Here is a 23,628-nt window from a genome sequence, read left to right as displayed (position 1 = left end):
CCGTAGGCTAGGCAATGCGTTGCGAGCATATTTGATGATGATATCGTTTGCACTACAATTCTACAATTCTCTCACTCCCTCCTTTCCTCCTCTCTTCCCCTGAACCAACGAGCACACTTCTGAATTAACCCCCTCTTATCGCGGATTCTTTGCTGTTTAGGGAAACTCGACCAGTGTGCTGCCTTCACTGCCCAGTATCTGCATGTTAAACTAGGCTACCCTTTAATCCCTTCGATGGCCTATTTTCCCAAATAACACAAAATATCACCGCAAAAATAAAACGCCAAAAAACAACCAAATACTGAGAATTTATCCTACCTGGTGCCTGCCTTGTCTCCCATCTTCGCAGGCCTTGTGTTTTAGTGCTACTAAAGTGTAATATTTGTATAAATCTGGATGCTATTTTGGATATCAAGGTCTTCGTCAATTCTCTCCTCTTTCCTCCTCTCCGTTGCGTGCTCGAGCTCCAATCAGTCTCGGTTCGGCTCGCACAGCTAGCTACCTGCAACTCCGTTTCCACAGCCTACAGACGGAAACGAACACTTCGTTTCGTTCCTAGCCTTCTCGAGTTCTGACAGCGAGCGAAACACAGAGTCACGCCCTCCCCGTGTGACAGACATCGCCTTCGACCAATTGCTGCTTCGGAAACATGTGCATCAACGAACGACAACAGGGTCAGCCCGCCCTTGCCCTCGGGACCACCAATTAGAAATCTGCTTTAGGAAGAGGGTGTGGCTTTTGTAACCGATAGGAGGAAAACAAATCGCTCTTGCAGAATGTATTTGTTTTACTCTTATTACTATCATAATTCAGTGTCCTCCAGGTTATAGACTTCATATAGGAGTCTTATAGATTTCAAAGGTGACACATGTGAGAATGCTCCTTAGATTATGGCTTTCACTGCAAGGCCTGGCAGTTTATTTTGTATAATCAATATTGGTGCAACAATAGGATACTCTGAGCAGAGGCCTTTTTGGTCATTATTTGTCATTGGAAAGTCTGCTTCCCTGTGTGTGTGTGTGTGTGTGTGTGTGCGTGTGTGTGTGCGTGTGCGCGTGTGTTTTTGTTTTTGTTTTTACTATCCTTGTGGGACCAGAAGTCCTCACAAGGATAGTAAAACAAGGAACATTTGGACAAGTGGGGACATTTCGCCAGTCCCCACAAGGAAAATGGCTATTTTAGGCTTAGGGGTTCAGTTTGGGTTAGGGTTACAATTAGGGTTAGGGGTTAGGTTTAGGGTTAGGGTTAGGAGTAAGGGTTAGGTTTAGGGTTAGGGAAAATAGGATATTGAATGGGAATCAATTGTTTGGTCCCCACAAGGATAGTAAAATAAACGTCTGTGTCTGTGTGTGTGTGTGTGTGTGTGCATTTGTGTGAAATTACATTCGATTCAGCATTGAAAATAGGCGCACATTTAAGTTTGTTCCACCTGAGCGAGTCCGACCACAAGTCAGAGACCACTATGAAGACACACCAAATGCGTTTGATGGATCCTTTTAGTTTCTTCTAATGCCGCTTAAGGGGAAAGTCATCCAAAAGTAACTGAAAGTAATCAGATTATGTTACTAAATTTGGGTAATCCAAAAGGTACATTACTGATTGCAATTTTGGACAGGTAACTAACTAGTAACTGTAACGGATTACATTTAGAAGGTAAGCTACCCAACCCTGTATGCTTGTGATTGTGATGGGGCTCTATACATCCATCTAGCTCTATTGCCACCTAGTGGCAAAATGTAGACAGTAGTGAATCCAGATGTGATTCCAGGTGTGCAATTCATTGACACAGTACATGAAGAGCAGGGGTTAAAATGGGAATTCAGAGGTGGGGAGGTCTATTTGGTGGGGGGGGGGGGGTATAAGGGTTAGGGTTGGAGCTGGAGCTAGGTTTCAACCCCGGTTCAACCCTAGCTTCATGTCCACATCCTTGTTCAACCATTGTGAAAGGTCATAGCACCCCTACAGGACTCCAATTGCTTCCAATTACCCTAGGCCACTTCCATACCTGTTCCCATTCCACTCTCCTCTACCTTTTTCACCCCTTTCATTCCCCATATAAGCTACATGCTCCATCCTACCTACCAGTTCAGTTTATGCTTGGTGATGCTGTGGGTGGCCCTGTGGGTTGCCCTATCCTTCCTCCTTCTATTGTGCCTGATATGATGAAGTAAGTGCCCTTTGTTATTATACTGTTTGGAGATTGTAAGTCCTAAATAATATATACTTGTTATATCCCTATGTATATCCATGCCCACAATTTGCTAAATGCTATGGCTCCGTTGTTCTAGTTATGTGTTTGCTGTCTCCTCAGTTTATGGTTAATGTTAATCTCATATTCTCCCCATATTCACCTGGTACTACTTTATGATTCATGCACCTTTTATGTTGTGTTCCTAATGTTTCCCTTTAGTATCTCCCTTCCAGAACACCACATCCTTGTTATCTGCATGCAACCCTATCTCCAAGGCTTTACAAGCCACATCCTTAAACACATCCTTGTTATCCACATCCATCCTAACCTCCATCCAAACCCTCCCCCCACATGCTCTGTTCGTTCCTGTGTTATTCAACTGTGTGTATAATAAATACCACTAATCCTGGATTCCTCTTCTCCATCTCCTCATTGCATTCTGACTGACACGCCATGGTGGCAGCAAAAGTCCTGAACTTACAGTCCATCCTAGCCCTAGTCCTTTTCTTCACTAACCCTTGCCTCATCCACAACCCTTACCCTAGAGAGAGAACCAAGGGGCCTCCACTCTCTAATTAAATTAAAACAACCCTCTAATCACCCCCCTGTAATCTAGCGGACACCATTCATATAATACATACCCTATTAATACCATTATCCAAACATGTCAACACTGCCTAATAATAGACCTGTGGACCCCTACTGGGAGCTATGTATATTGTTTAAGGGAGTCACGCTGTGGGTAGTGCAAGACTGTGGTTAAAGGGATAGTTCACCCAAATTACAAAATTACACATTGGTTTCCTTACCCTGTATCAGTCTATGGACAAGGTATGACAGCAATCCATGCTTTGGTTTAGTTTCCCTGGCACTGTTTCCACATGCAAATGTTTTAGCATTTGTGTCACAAATCCCATTCAAGTCATGGGACCGATATTAGCATTTTTCTCACGTGCTCAAAACATCTATAAATGACTTTGTTGAGCTTCACAATAAATTGTAGATACTTTCGGATGATTTGGACATGATGCACAAAAAATGCTAATATCAGTCCCATGACCTGAATGGGATTTGCGCCACAATTGCTAAAACATTAGCATGTAGAAACAGTGCCAGGGAAACTAAACCAAAGCATGGATTACTGTCATAACTTGTCTATAGACTGCTTACATGGTAAGGGAACCAATGTGTCATTTTGTAATTTGGGTGAACTATCCGTTTAAGGAGAGAGGTAATACAGACCCATTATATTTCACTGTCAGAGGACAATAACACTGTAATACATGTGGGAGTAAAATCATGTTGACCTGTAAAAAATGTGATTGAAGGTGAATTCTAGGATTTTTCATGTTCTTACCCGAGTGACCTATATCACATTGATTAATCAGCAATGTAATGTAAAAAACATTGATTTGTGATTATTTGTTTGAATATTCTGTTGTCAGACCTGTAGGTTGAGATGGAATAAGTCAGGTATTTGACCAGCAGGATAATTATTTTAAGAGTAAAGTATAGAGTTCAATGAGCAATTGATGTTTTCTTTATTGCAGATCCACTTTTAGTTAAAATATTCAGACAACTCGTTTAATAATAATAATACATGTGTTATGGGTAGGGGGGTTCACTTGTTGGCAGATGAGTGTGGAGCAAGTTTAGATGGTTTAGATGGAAATCATTAATACATAACACCACATGTAAAAATGTCATACTTTAATAATAATTGCAAACGTAGCTTTTCTAAACATACAAAAAAGAAAAAATCATCTTAGATACAGATAAGTACAGGTTTATTATAATAGTCAACAGCCGTGCTTTTTCACTCAATGTGTCGTGTTTTTCAACCTTGAGAAGATCTTGTAACAACGAACGGTTAATTGTAAAAGTGCACTTAGCCAAAAGGGAGATGATAGTTTCCTTATATACCGTTGGTTGGTTGGATGGTATCCTCCCTCCTCTATTCCATGACTAAGTGAAAATTAGACTTAAGTGGAAGTTAGGAATTACCCCAGACAATGAGTGAGTTGTAGTGTTAAATTACTGTTAGCCAGCGTGCACTAGCTAACCAGCCATGACTGTTTGTTTACATGGGAGGCTGTTGAACAGAGAGTTCGATTTTCACAATTACAACACTTCCTGTTGCAACAACCAACACACAGCTACACACACAGCCACCTAGATACACCAACAACACCACTACTAGATATGTGCAATCTGATATCACCTTACATCTGGAGGCCTATATATTTTTTTATAATCATACAAATTAAAACGGGAAAAACAAGGACTAAGTCTAAATCAACCATATACAGTAACACACCACCTTGCACATTCATTTAAAAAAACTATGTCTGTGTCCCAAATGGCACCATATTCCCTTTATAGTGCATTACTTTTGACCAGAGCTCTATGGGATTCCCTATGAGCCCAGGTCAAAAGTAGTGCACTATATAGGGAATATGGTGCCATTTGTGACACACACAAAAACAAAAAGGTGTTTATACCGCAATGCTACCACTGGTTTTAAATGCTTCTCCGTTTAATTGATGTACACCCAGTATAGAGACAATGCTATGAGGGTTTTGAGGAAGACACTGGACAGTGCTGGTGAGATGGACACAGTAACACACACACACGTGCACGTGCACACACACACACAGCTGTTGGGGGGATTATTAGGGATCTGCTTCGACTTCAAACACAATTGCCGTACTAAAGTACAGTCTCAACATCTTAACTGGATGCATTGTTACATACAGAACTTTGTGTAAGCAGTTTACACAAAATCAACATAGTGACAACGTCAAAACAACAGAGTTGGGAGGAGGGAAGTGTGGCAGGGGCTGAGCAACATAATTAAGCAACATAAATATATCACCAGTGTTTCTTCCTCTAACCCCTACAAATCGCATTTCAAACTGAAAAACCCCCCTGCATTACTTAATAATCATGACCATAGTTGTCATCATCTTCGTCTTCATCATCATCATAATAACACAACACACAAAACAGAATGCGGTCGGTCTACTCGTCATCCTCCTCCTCATCCTCCTCCTCCTCCTCCTCCTCATCTTCCTCATCGTCATCATCATCATCGTCATCCATATTACTCTTCATCGTGGGTTTAGGGGCCATCACCATGCTCGGAGCACCCACCTTCCCCTTACCGGACTTATAGTCAGCAACGTCCTGGAGAGAGGGAGAGAGGGAGAGAGAGAGAGAGAGACAGAGAGGAGGGAGGGAGTCAAATGTGTTATTATCAGTATCATATTATATTACTATCTTATCATGTGTTATCAGACACAGAATAATACTGAATTAGATTTACAAGCGATACGGATGCATCTCTAAAGTCTAAGGTGGCTTCCTCCCCTTATCTCCTTTTGAGATTATTCCATAGAAAGATATAGCATCTTGGTTCTGTAGGTGTGTGGTTTATTTGCTTAGTATTGTATTTTGTGTGGACCCCAAAGGAAGAGCAGCTTTTCCTAAATTAACTAATACACAGGTGTTCTTCTACCTTCTGGTACTTGTCTTTGAGTTTGTTGGCCTTGATCAGGTAGGGCTGTTTAGTGGCATCAGTAAGGTTGTTCCACTGCTCGCCCAGTTTCTTGGCCACGTCCCCTATCCCCAGGCTGGGGTGCTGAGCCTTGATCTTGGGCCGGTGGTCCGCACAGAAGATGAAGAAACCAGATCTAGGGAGAAAAGATGAAAAAAGGTACATTATTATTTGATTGATTATTATGATTTTTCTTTTGTCATTTTGGGTGATGTGACGTCTTGTGTGAGTATTTATATAGTTACCAAAAACAAAACATGAGCAAAGTAGTGTGTTGTGTGTTTGTGTGTTTGTCTGTCTGTCCGCCCGTCTGTCTGTCCGTCCAGTCGTATACAATGCCTTCAGAAAGTATTCACACCCCTTGACTTTTTCCACATTTTGTTGTGTTACAGCCTGAAATTAAAAATTTATTAAATTGAGATTGTGTCACTGGCCTACAATACCCCATAATGACTAAGTTGAATTATGTTTTTAGACATTTTAACAGATTCATAAAAAATGAAAAGCTGAAATGTCTCTGGCCTACACACAATAACACATAATGTCAAAGTGGAATAATAACAAAAAATTACCTTCACATAATAAGTTGCATGGACTCACTCTGTGTGCAATAATAGTGTTTAACATGATTTTTGAATGACTACCACATCTCTGTACCCCACACATACAATTATGTGTAAGGTCCCTCAGTCGAGCAGTGAATTTTCAACACAGATTCAACCACAAATACCAGGGAAATTGTATAATGCCTCGCAAAGGGCACCTATTGGTACATGGGTAAAAAAAAAAATTAAGCAGACATTGAATATCCCTTTGAGCATGGTGAAGTTATTAATTACACTTTGGATGGTGTATCAATACACCCAGTCACTACAAAGATACAGGCGTCATTCCTAACTTTGTAGGATAAAAAGAAACAGAATAGAGCCAAGCACCCATCACATACTGGGAGACAAATTCAGCTTTCAGCAGGACAATAACCTAAAACACAAGGCCAAATATACACTGGAGTTGCTTACCAAGACGACATTTCATGTTCCTGAGTGGCCTAGTTACAGAAAATATATGTCAAGAATTGAAAACGCCTGTCTAGCAATGATCAACAACCAACTTGACAGAGCTTGAAGAATTTCTTTAAGAATAATGTGCAAATACTATACAATCCAGGTGTACAAAGCTCTTAGAAACTTACCCAGAAATCACTGCCAAAGGTGATTCTAACATGTATTGACTCCGGGTCGTGAATACTTATGTAAATGCAATATTTCTGTATTTCATTTGCAATACATTTTCAAATATTTCTAAAAACATGGTTTCACTTTGTCATTATGGGGTATTGTGTGTAGATGCGTGAGAAAATATATATACCCTACCGTTCAAATGTTTAAGGTCACTTAGAAATGTCCTTGTTTTCGAAAGAAAAGCAATTTTTTGGTCCATTGAAATAACATCAAATTGATCAAAAATACAGTGTAGACATTGTTAATGTTGTAAATGGCTATTGTAGCTGGAAACTGCTGATTTTTAATGGAATATCTACATAGGCGTACAGAGGCCCATTATCAGCAACCATCAGTCCTGTGTTCCAATGGCACGTTGTGTTTGCTAATCCAAGTTTATTATTTTAAAAGGCCTCACAGGTCCTCAACTGGCAGCTTCATTAAATAGTACCCGCAAAACGTGCCATTGGAAAAAATATCTCAGACTGCCCATCTTAATCTTTTATTTTTAATGGCCAGTCTGAGATATGGCTTTTTCTTTGCAACTCTGCCTAGAAGGTCAGCATCCCGGAGTCGCCTCTTCACTGTTGACGTTGAGACTGGTGTTTTGCAGGTACTATTTAATGAAGCTGCCTGTTGAGGACCTGTGAGGCGTCTGTTTCTCAAACTAGACACTCTAATGTATTTGACCTCTTGCTCAGTTGTGCACCGGGGCCAACCACTCCTCTTTCTATTCTGGTTAGAGCCAGTTTGCGCTGTTCTGTGAAGGGAGTAGTACACAGCGTTGTACGAGATCTTCAGTTTCTTGGCAATTTCTCGCATGGAATAACCTTAATTTCTCAGAACAAGAATAGACTGACGAGTTTCAGAAGAAAGTTATTTGTTTCTGGCCATTTTGAGCCTGTATTCGAACCCACAATTGCTGATGCTCCAGATACTCAACTAGTCTCAAGAAGGCCAGTTTTATTGCATCTTTAATAAGCACAACAGTTTTCAGCTGTGCTAACATAATTGCAAAAGGGTTTTCTAATGATCAATTAGCCTTTTAAAATGATAAACTTGGATTAGCAAACACAACGTGCCATTGGAACACAGGACTGATGGTTCCTGATAATGGGCCTCTGTACGCCTATGTAGATATTCCATTAAAAATCAGCCGTTTCCAGCTCCAATAGCCATTTACAACATTAACAATGTCTACACTGTATTTCTGATCAATTTGATGTTATTTTAATAGACAAAAAATTGCTTTTCTTTCGAAAACAAGGACATTTCTAAGTGACCCCAAACTTTTGAACGGTAGTGTATATTTAATCAATTTTGAATTCAGGCTGTAACACAACAAAATGTGGAATAAGTCAAGGGGTAAGAATACTGAATGTGTGTGTGTATTTGTGTGTGGGTGGTACATACGGGGGCCTCTTTGGTGCATTGGGGTCCTTCTTCCTTCCCTTCTTGCCGCCAGGGGCAAAGTGCATCATCTCGTTGTCATAGCGCACCTTATCCTGCTTCGCCATGTCCTCAAACTTCCCCTTCTCCTTACCAGACATCGTCTGCAAAAATCACAACATTTATACCACTTAAAACATACCCACCAATAGACGGACACATGGGTTGTGTTCATTAAGCACCAAACGAAAAAAGGTCTTATGCAAGGTCGCTTGTGTTGTGAATGAGCGTTTTCATTGTATTTTTTATACATGACAAATACATTTAACTCTGCACCCTTGAGGGGCTACCTGGACTTGTCCTTCAATATAAGAAACAAGTATTTTTGTGTTTTCTGTTGCAAAATGTTTTTAAATTATTTACATTGCATGCTAAGTCAGCATGACATCATTGAGTACATGTGTGGTCTTGTATTCCACAGTGTGTGGAATATGTAACTGCTCCTTTGTTATCAAATAACTTGCCGTTCTTGACTTGTACAGTACCAACCAGCTTGTAGTCTACCAGCTGGTTTGTCAAACGTGTCCTTTATGGGAACAAAATATTCATTTAATTTAATTTAGCTCCGTCCCAATAATCAGATGTGTGCAGTGCACTATGTAGTAATTAGAGATGTAAACTCATCTTGTCATCATCATGTGAAAATAATTTCCTCTTGAAGAAAAATAAATGTCATCATCGTTTATCAATTACCAATCAAACAATCAATCAATCAACCAATCATCTATCTACCCATCAATCCACCCACCCACCAATCAATAAATCAATCAACCATCCACCTACCCACCATCAATCAAAGATCTATTATATTTTATTATAATATATTCTATCCTCACCTTCCATCGTCCGGAGCACTTCTTGGAGAACTCAGCAAAGTTGACAGGTATCTCTGGACTCTTCTTCTTGTGCTCCTCCCGGCAGGTCTGAACGAAGTAGGCGTAGGCAGACATCTTGCCTTTGGGCTTCCCGGGGGTGCCTTTAGCCATCCTGGTCACTGGGCGGGGCCTAGCAGCGTTGTGGAACTCGTTGATTGGTTAATTGGTCAGGTGGTTGGTTAGGTCAGTATCTGGAGAGGGGAGAGTGGAGAGAAGATGGAAATCGGTTCATTCAATGGTGTGGTTCGATTTATGCTGAGAAAGTGAAGAAATCGTTTTTTTATCAGATGATGCAACTGCCAAAGTATACTGAACAAAAATATAAATGCAACAGTTCATATAAGGAAATCAGTCAATTGAAATAAATAAATTAGGCCTTAATCTATTTCACATGACTGGGAATACAGATATGCATCTGTTGGTCACAGATACCTTTAAAAAAAGGTAGGGGCATGGATCAGAAAACCACTCAGTATCCGGTGTGACCACCATTTGTCTGGTGAGTATGGAGGCCATGGAAGAACGGGGACATTTTCAGCTTCCAGAAATTGTGTACAGATCCTTGCGACATACATTTACATTTTAGTCATTTAGCAGACGCTCTTATCCAGAGCGACTTACAGTTAGCACATACATTATTTTATCGAACCCACACATGGGGCAGTGCATTATCATGCTGAAACATGAGGTGAAGGCGGCGGAGGAATGGCACGACAATGAGCCTCAGGATCTTGTCACGGTATCTCTGTGCATTCAAATTGCCACCGATAAAATGCAATTGTGTTTGTTGTCCGTACCTTATGCCTGCCCATACCATAACCCCGCCACCACCATGGGGCACTCTGTTCACAACGTTGACATCAGCAAAATGCTCGCCCACACTACGCCATACATGTGGTCTGCGGTTGTGAGGCCGGTTGGACATACTGCCAAATTCTCTAAAACAGTGTTGGATGCAGCTTAAGGTAGAGAAAGGAACATTCAATTATCTGGCAACAGCTCTGGTGGACATCCCTGCAGTCAGCATGCCAATTGCACGCTCCCTCAAAACTTGAGACATCTGTGGCATTGTGTTGGTGACAAAACTGCACATTTTAGAGTGGCCTTTTATTGTCCCCAGCACAAGGTGCACCTATGTAATGATCCTGCTGTTTAATCAGCTTCTTGATATGCCACACCTGTCAGGTAGATGGATTATCTTGGCAAAGGAGAAATGCTTACTAACAGGGATGTCAACATATTTGTGCGCAGAATTTGAGAGAAATAAGCTTTTGTACATGTGGATCTTTTTACAAATATTTTATTTCCACTCATAAAACATGGGACCAACAATTCACATATTTCTGTTCATGGCATTTTCATTTTTTATGATTATTTCAATAAAGGTTTGATAACATTTGTTAAAGTCTCTATATTGGTTTCTAAAAAATGAATAAACTAAAAATAGCAGAAAGTCAGACACAATTCATGTTGGAGACTAACTGTGATCTTTATTGTCAAATTAATTCAGACATAATTTGATTACCCAACATCCATTACATTAATTTAACATCATTGACCACCAAGTGACAGTCAACTTCACAGTATGGTGGAACCATAGAAGGGAACCAGTGAATTTGAATTTAGAATGAGTTCTAGAATAAGAACAAGTTCTAGAATAAGTATGAATTCTAGAATAAGAATCTGTTCTAGAATTAGAATGAGTTATAAAATCTGAATGAATTCCAATTAGCTCTAGAATTAGAATTGGTTGGAATGAATTAGCATTCTGTGAGTGTGACACTGGAGAAGAAATTGCTCAAGCAGTCTTGGAATTAAGGACAATGTGGAATGAAGGAAATTATATGGATTTAAGAAAATGTGTCAATGAGTCTGTGTGCTGTTGTGATGTCTGTTTTTGATTTGTTATTATGTTGTACAATGTATGTACTATGTAATTACAATGTAATACGATTGCATTATTTAAAGTGTAAGGTTTTTCTTTTAATTTCTCAAAAAAACGTACAATTATTTAACTAGGCTATTTGAGAAATATGATGTCATTGTTAGGAATGTGAATTCATACTCTGATATAAATTCCATATTGAAAGAAAAAAAAAGAATTCTAATCTAAAAAGGATTTTTGCATTTTTACAAAATACCTTACATTAAATCTCAATCTAATAAGGAAGCCCCGCCATATTCTCCTCTCGCCACCGCCCACCTTGTCATTAGCCATTTTTCTGGCTTTTATTTTCATATTTTTCAGCTCCCTAAACTTTACTTCACTGCATCCAACGCAACGCGAACTCTACTCTCTTCATACAAGCTATAGCATAGCGAGCGCTCCAACTCTGGTTACAATGTTGCGATAGAATGAGAAGCTTCAACTACACAGACAGAGAAAAACAGAGGTCATCAACGCGAATTATTCATCTACCATTTTGTGAAATTCGTTCTCATGAGAGAAACTCCTGTTTATTTTCCACCTTCTTGCCTATTTCGATCTTACTTTGCCAAAAAATGTATTACTTTTCTGGTTTTAATTCGTTGCTCCGTTCGGTCGCTTTCAGTCCCAGTTCATAGCGCCTAGTATTGGGTAGTACTAGCTGCTATACAGGCGAAGAGAGCTTGCTGTTCTTCGCTGGAGCTCCCATTGAATAAAATGGCTTCTGTAGAGCTAGCGAGGGGAAGGCTTATGGGGTTGACTATGTAACAAAGCGATTCACACCCCCTCCGGTTCCAAGGGCTATAACGACTAAATCTGACCGTTAATTAAAAACAAAATAACCTCGTCAGATAAAACAAAGACCGTTATTTTTATTGAGGTTAAAACATTAAAACTGGCAATGCGTATTTCGTGACATTTCACTGTTTTCCGAAGTTATACCCCTGACGGTCGCTTGGTGCATTGCTATCCGTTAACAAAGACAGTGCGCCAGCCATTTCTTATGTGAGTCATCCTGGTGCAAGCGAGAAGTTGCGAAAAGGAATAAAAACGGGGGGAAATAAAAATCCTTTAATGCAGAAAGTTAGAGATAAACATTTTGAATGGAAAACGATAAATAGCGGTATTTTTCGTCCATAGGAAATTGTTTTTTTCTAAAGAAAATCCCCGTCCCTTCTCCGTGTTAGAACTGCCTCTCTTCAATGGTTTAAATCGCCAGCCATTTTACTACATGGTGAGAGCGATCATTTGACTACGAGCGATACAAATCTCAAAAACCATTTTCGACGATGACATTAACATTATCTTTACATGGTTGAATAGAGATAATAAAGTTGGCCGGAAAACGAACGTTTACTCTGAAAATGTACGAGTATTTATGTAGATGATATCGAAATTGGTTCGCAACATAAGGACAGTGTTATTCGTAGACAGGATATAGCCAGCCATATTCAGTGTCACACAGCAGCGATGCGTTTGAGGAATACAAGCCTCAGAAAATTACAGTTTAATAACTTTTGGTTACTTTAAAAATCTGGAAAAAACACAGAGTCAACGAAACAACAGTGACAAATGTAAATTTTCTTTATGGTAAATGACCGTGTAAACGATAATAAAATAGATCAAGAACATTTTGGGCAGATTTCTGTCAATAACACAACAAATCACACATTATAGGGAGGAAAATTATCAAACACTATTTGACTGCAAGATGAATAACATCTAAACACATTTAAACTATAATTGCACTAAAATACCACGTAAACACTTAAAAATAACACCATCTCAATTCAAATGATAAAAATGACAATATAATTTAACACAAAACAATATTCTAAATTATTCCAATTGATTTTTTTTTTTTTTTTAATGTAATGTTATTATTGCGTTATGTATAACATAACAGTGGAACGTACCTGTATTGTTAACGATCAGTCAGTCCGGATTCTGGAATCCTACGGTCTCGCCTTTCCCCTGTCTTCTCTATCCCCATGTAGACTACACAGCCTCGCGCTAGCTCAATACGAGAACGGCCTGATTGGCTAGCGACCGGGTCGATTTAAAACAACCTCCCAAACTGCTGATTGGACGTGTCTTCACACACACTCCGGATTTCTCGTTCGTTATTGGTCGAAAAGGAGGCCTGGTCACACCCACCTCTTTCAAAAACAGCCGCTGAGAAAAGTTTTAGACTGGTATATAAGTTCAGAGGGTGAGGATGGTAGTGTGTGCAGCAGTGCGTATTGGGTACGGCCTGTATGCTGACATATAAGTTCAATGGGAGATCTTTTTAGATGTTAGGAGACAGCGTTCTTTCTTAGGTGATAGGTTAAAATAGGACCGTAGGCTACAGATACAGATCTGAACACACATAATTCAATAATTAATTCATTTTACTACAGTTTTGTATTTTACCTCATATGTAGTGATAAAATGTATAGTTTATTGGAGTTGGTAGGCCTATAGATTATTTAATGAATCACTGTAGGACAATTACCATGTTGTAATCATTTAATAAACTTGAGTTAGATTGTGGCTATATTTCTCATTCATTCATTTGAGACTGAGACCTGCAGATTTCTCCTGCTTATAGTGGAATCTATAGAATAGATTATATGGAATGTGGTCTCTTGAGGAAAATGCTCTGACACATGTTTTACTTCCGACTGAACTATCCCTTCAAAGGGGGGTCCTCCAGATCTACTCTTACAGGGACATCCTTTTGAGTGAACTGTTCCTTTAAAGCAGATGTACATATTTCAGTGTTTGTTGATTTTCGCCCTTTCCTTATTTTTCATGAATTTGTTTTTGTATTTTACCCCCCTTTTTCTCCCCAATTTCGATCTTGTCACATCGCTGCAACTCCCCAACGGGCTCTGGAGAGGTGAAGGTGGAGTCATGCGTCCTCCAAAACATGACCCGCCTAACCGCGCTCCTTAACACCCGCCAGCTTAACCCGGAAGCCAGCCGCACAAATGTGTTGGGGGAAACCGGCGTCAGCCTGCAGGCACCAGCCCGCCGCGATGAGCCAAGTAAAGCCCCCATGGCCAAACCCTCCCCTAACCCAGACGACGCTGGGCCAATTTCATTTACACATACACTACCGTTCAAAAGTTTGGGGTCACTTAGAAATGTCCTTGTTTTCGAAAGAACATCAAATTGATCAGAAATACAGTGTAGACATTGTCAATGTTGTAAATGGCTATTGTAGCTGGAAACAGCTGATTTTATATGGAATATCTACATAGGCATACAGAGGCCCATTGTCAGCAACTATCAGTCCTGTGTTCCAATAGCACGTTGTGTTTGCTAATCCAAGTTTATCATTTTCAAAGGCTAATTGATCATTAGAAAACCCTTTTGCAATTATGTTAGCACAGCTGAAAACTGTTGTGCTGATTAAAGAAGCAATAAAACTGGCCTTACATTTACATTTACGTCATTTAGCAGACACTCTTATCCAGAGCGACTTACAAATTGGTGCATTCAACTTATGATAGCCTTCTTGAGACTAGTTGAGTATCTGGAGCATCAGCAATTGTGGGTTCGATTACAGGATCAAAATGGCCAGAAACAAATAACTTTCTTCTGTAACTCGTCAGTCTATTCTTGTTCTGAGAAATGAAGGCTATTCCATGCGAGAAGTTGCCAAGAAACTGAAGATCTCGTACAACGCTGTGTACTACTCCCTTCACAGAACAGTGCAAACTGTCTCTAACCAGAATAGAAAGAGTAGTGGGAGGCTCCGGTGCACAACTGAGCAAGAGGACAAATACATTAGAGTGTCTAGTTTGAGAAACAGACGCCTCACAGGTCCTCAACTGGCAGCTTCATTAAATAGTACCCGCAAAACACCAGTCTCAATGTCAACAGTGAAGAGGCGACTCCGGGATGCTGACCTTCTAGGCAGAGTTGCAAATAATTTTATTTCGAAAACAAGGACATTTCTAAGTGACCCCAAACTTCAATCTTTGCACCAACACTGCTTGTGCGCGTCAACGAGCCTCTGCGTGACCAGGCTCTAAAATAGAACATGATTCTATTTGCGACGCTCAACACGCTGCAAGTCCTGCCTCTCCCATCTCCTCATTGGTTTTTAGGAGCATCTACCCACGTGAGTGATTGAAAGATGAACTGAGGTCTACGCTCCAGTCCAGTTGGTTGTGGTAATGCACCATAAAGTTGGTTGCCAACCGCCATATAAAGTCCAAAGAAGAAGAAGCCTGAAGGAGGAGAGATTACTAGAAAACAAAATGTTACCGTTTTATCTGTGGATTAATTGTCAGAGTAGAGGACCTTGTGCATTTCAGGTAAAATAACAACCCAATGCGCTTGCGGTCTGGGTAGCATGTTAGACCGCTGCGCCACTTCGGAGGCCCAGAAGCTGAATTACTCTACAGACTACACCTGCTGCATACTGTAGAAGGTTATTTACTCTACAGACTACAGCAGCTGCATGATGTAGAAGTTTAATTACTCTACAGACTACAGCTGCTGCATGATGTAGAAGTTTAATTACTCTACAGACTACAGCTGCTGCATGATATAGAAGTTGAATTACTCTACAGACTACAGCTGCTGCATGATATAGAAGTTTAATTACTTTACAGACTACAGCTACTGCAGGATATATACGTTTAAGTACTTTACAGCTACAGACTACAGCAGCTGCATGATGCAGCAGTTTAATTACTCTACAACTAGCCCTTTCCTGCAGTCAAATGACCTAGTGGCCTCATGGGTGGAATCTTATTAATATTTTGAATACAACACATTGGTGAGTAATTAAACTTCTACATCATGCAGCAGCTGTAGTCTGTAGCTGTAGGGCAATTCAACTTCTACATCATGCAGCAGCTGTAGTCTGTAGCTGTAGGGCAATTCAACTTCTACATCATGCAGCAGCTGTAGTCTGTAGATGTAGGGCAATTCAACTTCTACATCATGCAGCAGCTGTAGTCTGTAGCTGTAGGGCAATTCAACTTCTACATCATGCAGCAGCTGTAGTCTGTAGCTGTAGGGCAATTCAACTTCTACATAATGCAGTGTCTTTTACTAACCATTTAAAACGAAGCTGGAGGCCATTCCTGAATATGCAATATGGCACTATCATAGGCCTTTTTCGCCATTGGAAAAGGAAATGGATTTAAATCTGTGCCTGCCTGCCTGCCTGCCTGCCTGCCTGCCTGCCTGTCTGTCTGTCTGTCTCTGTCTGTCTGTCTGTCTGTCTGTCTGTCTCTGTCTGTCTGTCTGTCTGTCTGCCTGTCTGCCTTTGTAATAGCTGTAGGCTAATGAAAGTTCAACATAAAAAAGAATCATCTATTAGCCTACACAACCTCACTAAAAACCTAGCCTACAGGCCATTCCAGAATTTGCAATATGGCACCATCATAGGCCTTTTTCGCCATTGGAATAGGAAATAATGTACTGGATTTAAATCACCACTGTGTCTGTGTGTCTGTCTGTCTGTCTGATGTCTGCCTGCATTTCTGTGTGTGTGTGTGTGTCTGTCTGTCTGTCTGCCTCTGTAATAGCTGTAGGCTAATAAAAGTTCAACATCATGCATAGTCTATTACACACCCTCACTAAAAAACAAGCCTACAGGCCATTCCTGAATATGCAATATGGCACCATCATAGGCATTTTCACCATTAGAACAGGAAATAACACTGTGTCTGTGTGTCTGTCTGTCTGCATCTGTAAAACCAAAAGGAACCGCCCTTTGCCGCCGTTGTAACGTATGATTCCACCAAGCTGTAGCTTGTGCTGCTGCGCCTACAGAGCACGCTCTCGTTTCTCCGCAAGCGCACGGCTGCACGTTCGCACTGCAGACTGTCCGTTCAGTTGCAGCAAACTGTTTGCCACTGTCGCACCCGTGCCGCCAAACAAATATTTTTGGGGATCAAAGTAGCAAAAAACTGTTACATTGTAGCAACCAGTCTCACGGATAAGAAGATAAGTCGATTTATGGTTACAGTGTAACGTTATTTTATCACTCTCTTCAGAACCAGTGTCGATTCAACACCGGACGGACGAATCTCAAACATGGGGACATTTTCGGCGTGGTCAATCTTTATAGTGGTCTCGCTGCTAGCTGTGAAAGGTAAGCGTTTCGCCCAACCCCTCTCTCTCTCTCTCTTCTTTGTTGCGGTTCACGCTATTGCATAGTTCATCAGTTTTTTGTTGCCTCGGTCTGTTGTTTGTAACCAGTAGGCCCTATTTCTTTATTCTAAACATAATAACGGTACAAGGGCGGCAGCAACTAAGCCGCTGCATAGTTCATTATCCAGCAATCGAGACTCGGTTATTACATAGTTACGTGTTAAAATATGTTTTAGCCTAACTGCCCAGTGATGCCTGTATCTGTCTGATTTGGACTTAGAGCCATATTGACCAGCCAGTCTGGCAGCGAACTGATGTTCCATATGTTTGATTCCAGAACCCAAATGAATCACGTTCTAATCACACTTTTACCGATGTGAATATTCTAATTAATCACACAAGAGGAATATTTATGTGTAGATGTGGGGTGAAAAAACGTTCCCTGAGATGTTGATTTCGTTGCAGTCTAGTCACATAGCAGTCTGCCTGTAGCCCAGTAGGACATCATGTTCTGAGAATGGAAATAGGCAAGACAATAAGAACTAATATTCAGGATTGATATAGGTGTTATTCTGGGGTAATATGGATGGATTTTTAAGGGGTAAAATCATCTTTGTTTATCACAAATTATTGATGAATTAATGAAAGAGATATGCAAAAAGGCTATTGATGATGATTGTCTCAAAATAACCGATAGTCTAGTTAACATTTTTGGTGGATCACTTAGGCAGTTAGGATACACTCATAAGACAGCATGGTTTTTGATTGAATGGTTAGATTGTGAGCTAAGGAACTACGGTCCCATTCAGTGAGTGGAGTGTGTTTCTTCCTTTCTCTTCCAAGGGTCGCTCTTTCGTTCTCTCCATCATGGCAGGTGCAGGTTCAAACCTTGAGTGTGCCAGTTTCCTCCCTTCACACACACACACACACACACACACACACACACACACACACACACACTGAGCGTGTCATTGTGAGACAATGAGTCCTCAAGTCCTATTCTGTTATTCTGTTCTATTCAGATTATTACTGCATTAATGATCTGAATGTTGTGTCCCAAATGGTACCCTATGCTATGTAGGGAATAGGGTGCCATTTGGGACAAACCCCTGCATGTTTAAAGTTTAGTCTGCCAGCTCTGCCACCCTTCACATATAAGTGCATACTTAGCTAATTTTAGCTAGAGGGGTTTGGATTTTGGGATGAGGGGATGAAGGAGGTGGAAAGGAGGGGGGAGAGAGGGAGGAAAGGAGGGGGCATAACCTCAGCTGCAGTCTTTTCTTTGGGAGAGGGAGATGATGGGTGTGTGTGCTTGTGCAGACTGTGAACATGCATGTGTGTGTGTGTGTGCTGTGTGTGTATGTGTGTGTGTGACAGAGAAAAAAACAGAGCTTTTTGGGTTGTGCGTGTCTGTGGAGGAGGAGAGGAGGGGTGTGTGTATGTGCATGAGCACTCATGCATGTGTGTCCCGTGTAGCTCAGTTGGTAGAGCATGGCGTTTGCAACGCCAGGGTTGTGGGTTCGATTCCCACGGGGGGCCAGTATGAAAAAAAGTAATAATAATAATAATGTATGCACTCACTAAATGTAAGTCGCTCTGGATAAGAGCATCTATGTAAATGTCAACTTTCTTTTTGGGTTGTGTTACATAATAAGACTTAATGAAGAGTAATAAGATCAATCCCCAGACCGGCAGTGAGACAAAGCCATGTGGTGGTCGTCATAAAACAGAGGAATCAATTATTTATTCACTTTGATACACACCAGCTGGGGCTCCATACAGATCTCTATAGACAACCGTTCATATTGTGAATTCAATGTTGACCTGAGAAATTATAGCTAATTAACTGCTATGGTGTAGAGATGACTGTTCATGTCTATGATGTAGAAAGTAACTAGTTGTTATGAGCAAGATCCACGTGGAAAATCAAAAATTGTCTTTACGTTTTAATGTTCTTCAAATAGCAGCAGAGGTCAAAAGATTGTGTTCGTGCGACAAGCCTTCATCAGCATTTGAAGAACAATGATCGCATCGCATAAGTCAGAGAGCGATGATCAGAAGTCACGTGGTTGTTTCTGAGGTCATCATCAGGCTCGTATGGAATCCGCACACACAGAATTCCGACGAAAATCAGCAGAATTTCAAACTCATCATATGCCAGAGACTGGGTGCTGCTGTTTCCTCTATAGCAGGGCAGGACAAATACCCTTACACCCTGGGTGGGAGATAGCCTACATAGGTATAAGTAATATCAATAATGATAACGTAGCAATAGTAATAGAGCTGAATACTATAAAGAGTAAAAGCTATGTTATAGCATACTAATAGCAATAGCCAAAGCTAAGAAATTGCAATAATGAAAGTAATATTATTAGTTAAGGTCTCATTAATAATCGAACCATTGCTGTGCTGCAGAGGTGCATGGTGACCCAGCCTGGCCTGCAGTCACACATTCACGTAGACAGTGGTGTTTTTAGCTCTGGATCTATTTTTAGTGTTACCGGCCAGTATCACCCACAAGTTGCCTGCCAGATCTCAGAAGGGACAGGGAGAGGGCAGCAGTGTCTGTGTGTGTGTGTGTGTGCATGCATGTGAGTGTGTGTGTGTGTGTGTAACTACGCAAGTGTAGCTACTCTGTATTCTTGGCCTAATCTCTCGAGAACAGATTGAGGTAAACATATAGAATCTGTCGGGAAGGAATGGGATGCATGGGCTAATGAGCAGCAGTAGTTCCAGTGTTTTTCGTCACTGGTTATTTGGACGAATCACAATTTCGCAGGTGTTAGCATCTTTCTAATTTCGGAAGGGGAGGAGACATTCGGCCTGTAACTTGCAACGAGAGAGGGTGGAGCACATACAGTGCATTCAGAAAGTATTCAGACTCCTTCACTTTTTCCACATTTTGTTACGTTACAGCCTTATTCTCAAATGGATTCAATTGTTGTTGTTTTTTCTCATCAATCTACATACAATACCCCATAATGACAAAGCAAAAACAGTTTTGTTTGTTTTTCTTTGCAAATGTATTAAAAATAAAAATCTGAAATATTACATTTACATAAGTATTCAGACCCTTTACTCAGTACTTTGTTGAAGCACCTTTGGCAGTGATTACAGCCTCAAGTCTTCTTGGGTATGACGCTACAAGCTTGGCACACCTCCCATTTGGGGAGTTTCTCCCATTCTTCTCTGCAGATCCTCTCAAACTCTGTCAGGTTGGATGGGGAGCGCGCTGCACAGCTATTTTCAGGTCTCTCCAGAGATGTTCGATCAGGTTCAAGTCCGGGCTCTGGCTGGGCCACTCAAGGACATTCAGAGACTTGTCCCAAAGCCACTCCTGCGTTGTCTTGGCTGTGTGCTTAGGGTTGTGGTCCTGTTGGAAGGTGAACCTTCGCCCCCAGTCTGAGGTCCTGAGCGCTCTGGAGAAGATTTTCCATCAAGGATCTCGCTGTACTTTGCTCCGTTCATCTTTCCCTCAATCCTGACTAGTCTCCCAGTCTCTGCCGCTGAAAAACAGCCCCACAGCATGACGCTGCCACCACCATGCTTCACCGTAGGGATGGTATTGGCCAGGTGATAAGCAGTGCCTGGTTTCCTCCAGACGTGATGCTTGGCATTCAGGCCAAAGAGTTCAATCTTGGTTTCATCAGACCAGAGAATCTTGCTTCTCATGGTCTGAGAGTCCTTTAGGTGCCTTTTGGCAAACACTAAGCGGGCTGTCATGTGCCTTTTACTGAGGAGTGGCTTCCGTCTGGCCACTCTACCATAAAGGCCTGGTTGGCTCTCCCATCTCCATAGAGTTACTCTGGAGCTCTGTCAGAGTGACCAACGGGTTCTTGGTCACCTCCCTGACCAAGGCCCTTCTCTCCCGATTGCTCAGTTTGGTTGGGTGGCCAGCTCTAGCAAGAGTCTTGGTGGTTCCAAACTTCTTCCATTTAAGAATGATGGAGGCCACTGTGTTCTTGGGGACCTTTAATGCTGCAGAAATGTTTTCGTACCCTTCCCCAGATCTGTACCTCGACACAATCCTGTCTCGGAGCTCTACGGACAATTCCTTCGACCTCATGGCTTGGTTTTTGCTCTGACATGCACTGTCAACTGTGGGGCCTTTTATAGACAGGTGTGTGCCTTTTACAAATCATGTCCAATCAATTGAATTTACCACAGGTGGACTCCAATCAAGTTGTAGAAACATCTCAAGGATGATCAGTGGAAACAGGATGCACTTGAGCTCAATTTCGAGTCTCATAGCAAAGGGTCTGTATACTAATGTAAATAAGATATTTCTCTTTTTTTTCTATGTGCAAAAATGTCTTAAAACCTGTTTTCGCTTTGTCATTATGGGGTATTGTGTGTAGATTGATGAGATTTTATTTTATTTGATCCATTTTAGAATAAGGCCGTAACGTAAGAAAATGTGGAAAAAGTGAAGGGGTCTGAATACTTTCCAAATGCACTGTATAGGCCCAGAACTTAATCGAGCAGCTGACAAATTACACAATACTTTAGTTCTCGGTTAACCAAGATTATTCTTGGTCTGAAGGTTGACCCTTCAGTACTTGGCTAGTAGGGTTATCTGAGTCTGTGTTTCTACCTCTTTCAGACCAGTGTGTGTGTGTGTGTGTGTGTGTGCGTGTGCTAGGATAGTTCCCTTCTCAGACCAGTGTAGAATGCTGCTCTCTGACTATTACAGATATTATTAGATACAGGATGCTGCCTTACACTAACATGCCTCCTATGAATTTCACAAATAAACACACATGAAATGCAGTAGTTTCATAACGATCATTACGGAAATTGCACTGTAAATGTTTAGAAGGGTAGAAGGTGCCTGTAGACACAGATCTAGGATCATCTTATTATTCCCTAAAGCCTAACCCAGCACCATTATGGTGCAAAATGCTAAATTGACCTTAGATCAGTGTAGAGGGACAACTGCCTCCTACTCCCACTTAGCCTTACTAGAGATAACCTATGACCCGTCTAATGATAATGAGACACATATTGTATCTGTCCTGATTGAAAACATCCCAAATTATTTTGTTGGAGGGCAAAACCCCTTATGGGCCTTTTAGATCTTTCATGATCACTCATTGTAGCAAGAAAAACTTGAAAAAGAGGTGTGTGTGTGTGTGTGTGTGTGTGACTACATACAAAAGCTGTTTTGTCCCATGTGCAGGAGGAATGCATGGAGTCTGTCATGGGTTGTGTCCCAAACGGCACCATATTCCCTTTAAAGCCCTGAGCCCTGGTCAGAAGTACACAACCATGGAGTCAGTCATCTCAGTGCCTTTGTTGATATCTAGATCTGATAGAACGCAATGCATTCTTCACTACACTGGAAAGAAAAAAGGGTTGGCTGCAGACCTGTGTTCAAATGCTATTTGAAATCATTTCAAATACTTTATCAGAACTATTGAACTTACCTGGCAAAACCCTGCCCGTCTGGGTTTTGCCAGGTACACTCAAACACTCAATGTATTTGAAAGATTTCAAATAGTATTTGAACCCAGGTCTGGTTGGTAGTGTTGCTGCACTCAGAACTAATGTGTTGTGCACATGTTATATACTACTGCACCATTATTATGGCTGTAGTTTGGAAAGATTGTAATGCATTGATGTAGATATAGTAGCAGAATCACTGATGTAGGACTTGGGGTAACAAAATACAGTGAGGGAAAAAAGTATTTGATCCCCTGCTGATTTTGTACATTTGCTCACTGACAAAGAAATGATCAGTCTATAATTTTAATGGTAGGTTTATTTGAACAGTGAGAGACAGAATAACAACAAAAAAATCCAGAAATACGCATGTCAAAAATGTTATAAATTGATTTGCATTTTAATGAGGGAAATAAGTATTTGACCCCCTCTCAATCAGAAAGATTTCTGGCTCCCAGGTGTCTTTTATACAGGTAACGAGCTGAGATTAGGAGCACACTCTTAAAGGGAGTGCTCCTAATCTCAGTTTGTTACCTGTATAAAAGACACCTGTCCACAGAAGCAATCAATCAATCAGATTCCAAACGCTCCACCATGGCCAAGACCAAAGAGCTCTCCAAGGATGTCAGGGACAGGATTGTAGACCTACACAAGGCTGGAATGGGCTACAAGACCATCGCCAAGCAGCTTGGTGAGAAAATGACAACAGTTGGTGCGATTATTCGCAAATGGAAGAAACACAAAAGAACTGCCAATCTCCTTCGGTCTGGGGCTCCATGCAAGATCTCACCTCGTGGAGTTGCAAGGATCCTGAGAACGGTGAGGAATCAGCCCAGAACTACACGGGAGGATCTTGTCAATGATCT

The 23,628-nt window shown here is 41.1% G+C and overlaps 3 protein-coding genes across 4 annotated transcripts in view; 1 reads left to right on the top strand and 2 right to left on the bottom strand.

Annotated features, from left to right (window-relative positions):
• Nucleotides 1–341, bottom strand: part of LOC311132530 (arrestin red cell-like) — a gene marked incomplete at its 5' end in the record, with an annotated part of 44,298 nt that extends 43,957 nt beyond the window's left edge. The window contains one exon of the mRNA XM_084165800.1: nt 319–341. Coding sequence (XP_084021926.1) covers nt 319–341 — 23 coding nt within the window. The remainder of the gene's footprint in view (nt 1–318) is intronic.
• A 3,545-nt stretch (nt 342–3,886) lies between these two features.
• On the bottom strand, nt 3,887–13,238 carry hmgb3a (high mobility group box 3a). The gene is made up of 5 exons (XM_084166138.1): nt 13,135–13,238; nt 9,253–9,482; nt 8,381–8,520; nt 5,709–5,883; nt 3,887–5,377 (listed from the first exon to the last, which is right to left on the bottom strand). The coding sequence occupies exons 2-5, from the start codon at nt 9,400–9,402 to the stop codon at nt 5,213–5,215; spliced, it is 630 nt and encodes a 209-aa protein (XP_084022264.1). The 5' UTR covers nt 9,403–9,482; nt 13,135–13,238; the 3' UTR covers nt 3,887–5,212.
• Nucleotides 13,239–17,042: 3,804 nt separating this feature from the next.
• The window catches only part of LOC311132655 (CD99 antigen-like protein 2), a 41,491-nt gene continuing 34,905 nt past the window's right edge, over nt 17,043–23,628 (top strand). Inside the window, exon 1 of one of the 2 annotated variants that reach the window (XM_084165919.1) lies at nt 17,043–17,321. In XM_084165919.1, the coding sequence (XP_084022045.1) occupies nt 17,264–17,321 (58 nt within the window). In that variant the 5' untranslated portion in view covers nt 17,043–17,263. The remainder of the gene's footprint in view (nt 17,322–23,628) is intronic. The other variant, XM_084165920.1, reaches the window with a different exon arrangement.

Source organism: Coregonus lavaretus (assembly GCF_964263955.1).
Source record: "Coregonus lavaretus genome assembly, chromosome: 7".
NCBI classification, from domain to species: domain Eukaryota; kingdom Metazoa; phylum Chordata; class Actinopteri; order Salmoniformes; family Salmonidae; genus Coregonus; species Coregonus lavaretus.
The sequence above is the reverse complement of the archived record's forward strand: the minus strand, read 5'-3'. Positions and strand labels throughout refer to the sequence as shown.

Excerpts from the sequence above, each read along its gene's own strand:
- hmgb3a (XM_084166138.1), bottom strand. The coding sequence starts at position 9,402 with ATGGCTAAAGGCACCCCCGGGAAGCCCAAAGGCAAGATGTCTGCCTAC. Across the intron at positions 5,884-8,380 it reads AATGCACCAAAGAGGCCCCC|ATCTGGTTTCTTCATCTTCT; the intron begins GTATGTACCACC and ends TTTTCTCCCTAG. Across the intron at positions 5,378-5,708 it reads TCAAAGACAAGTACCAGAAG|GACGTTGCTGACTATAAGTC; the intron begins GTAGAAGAACAC and ends CCCTCTCTCCAG.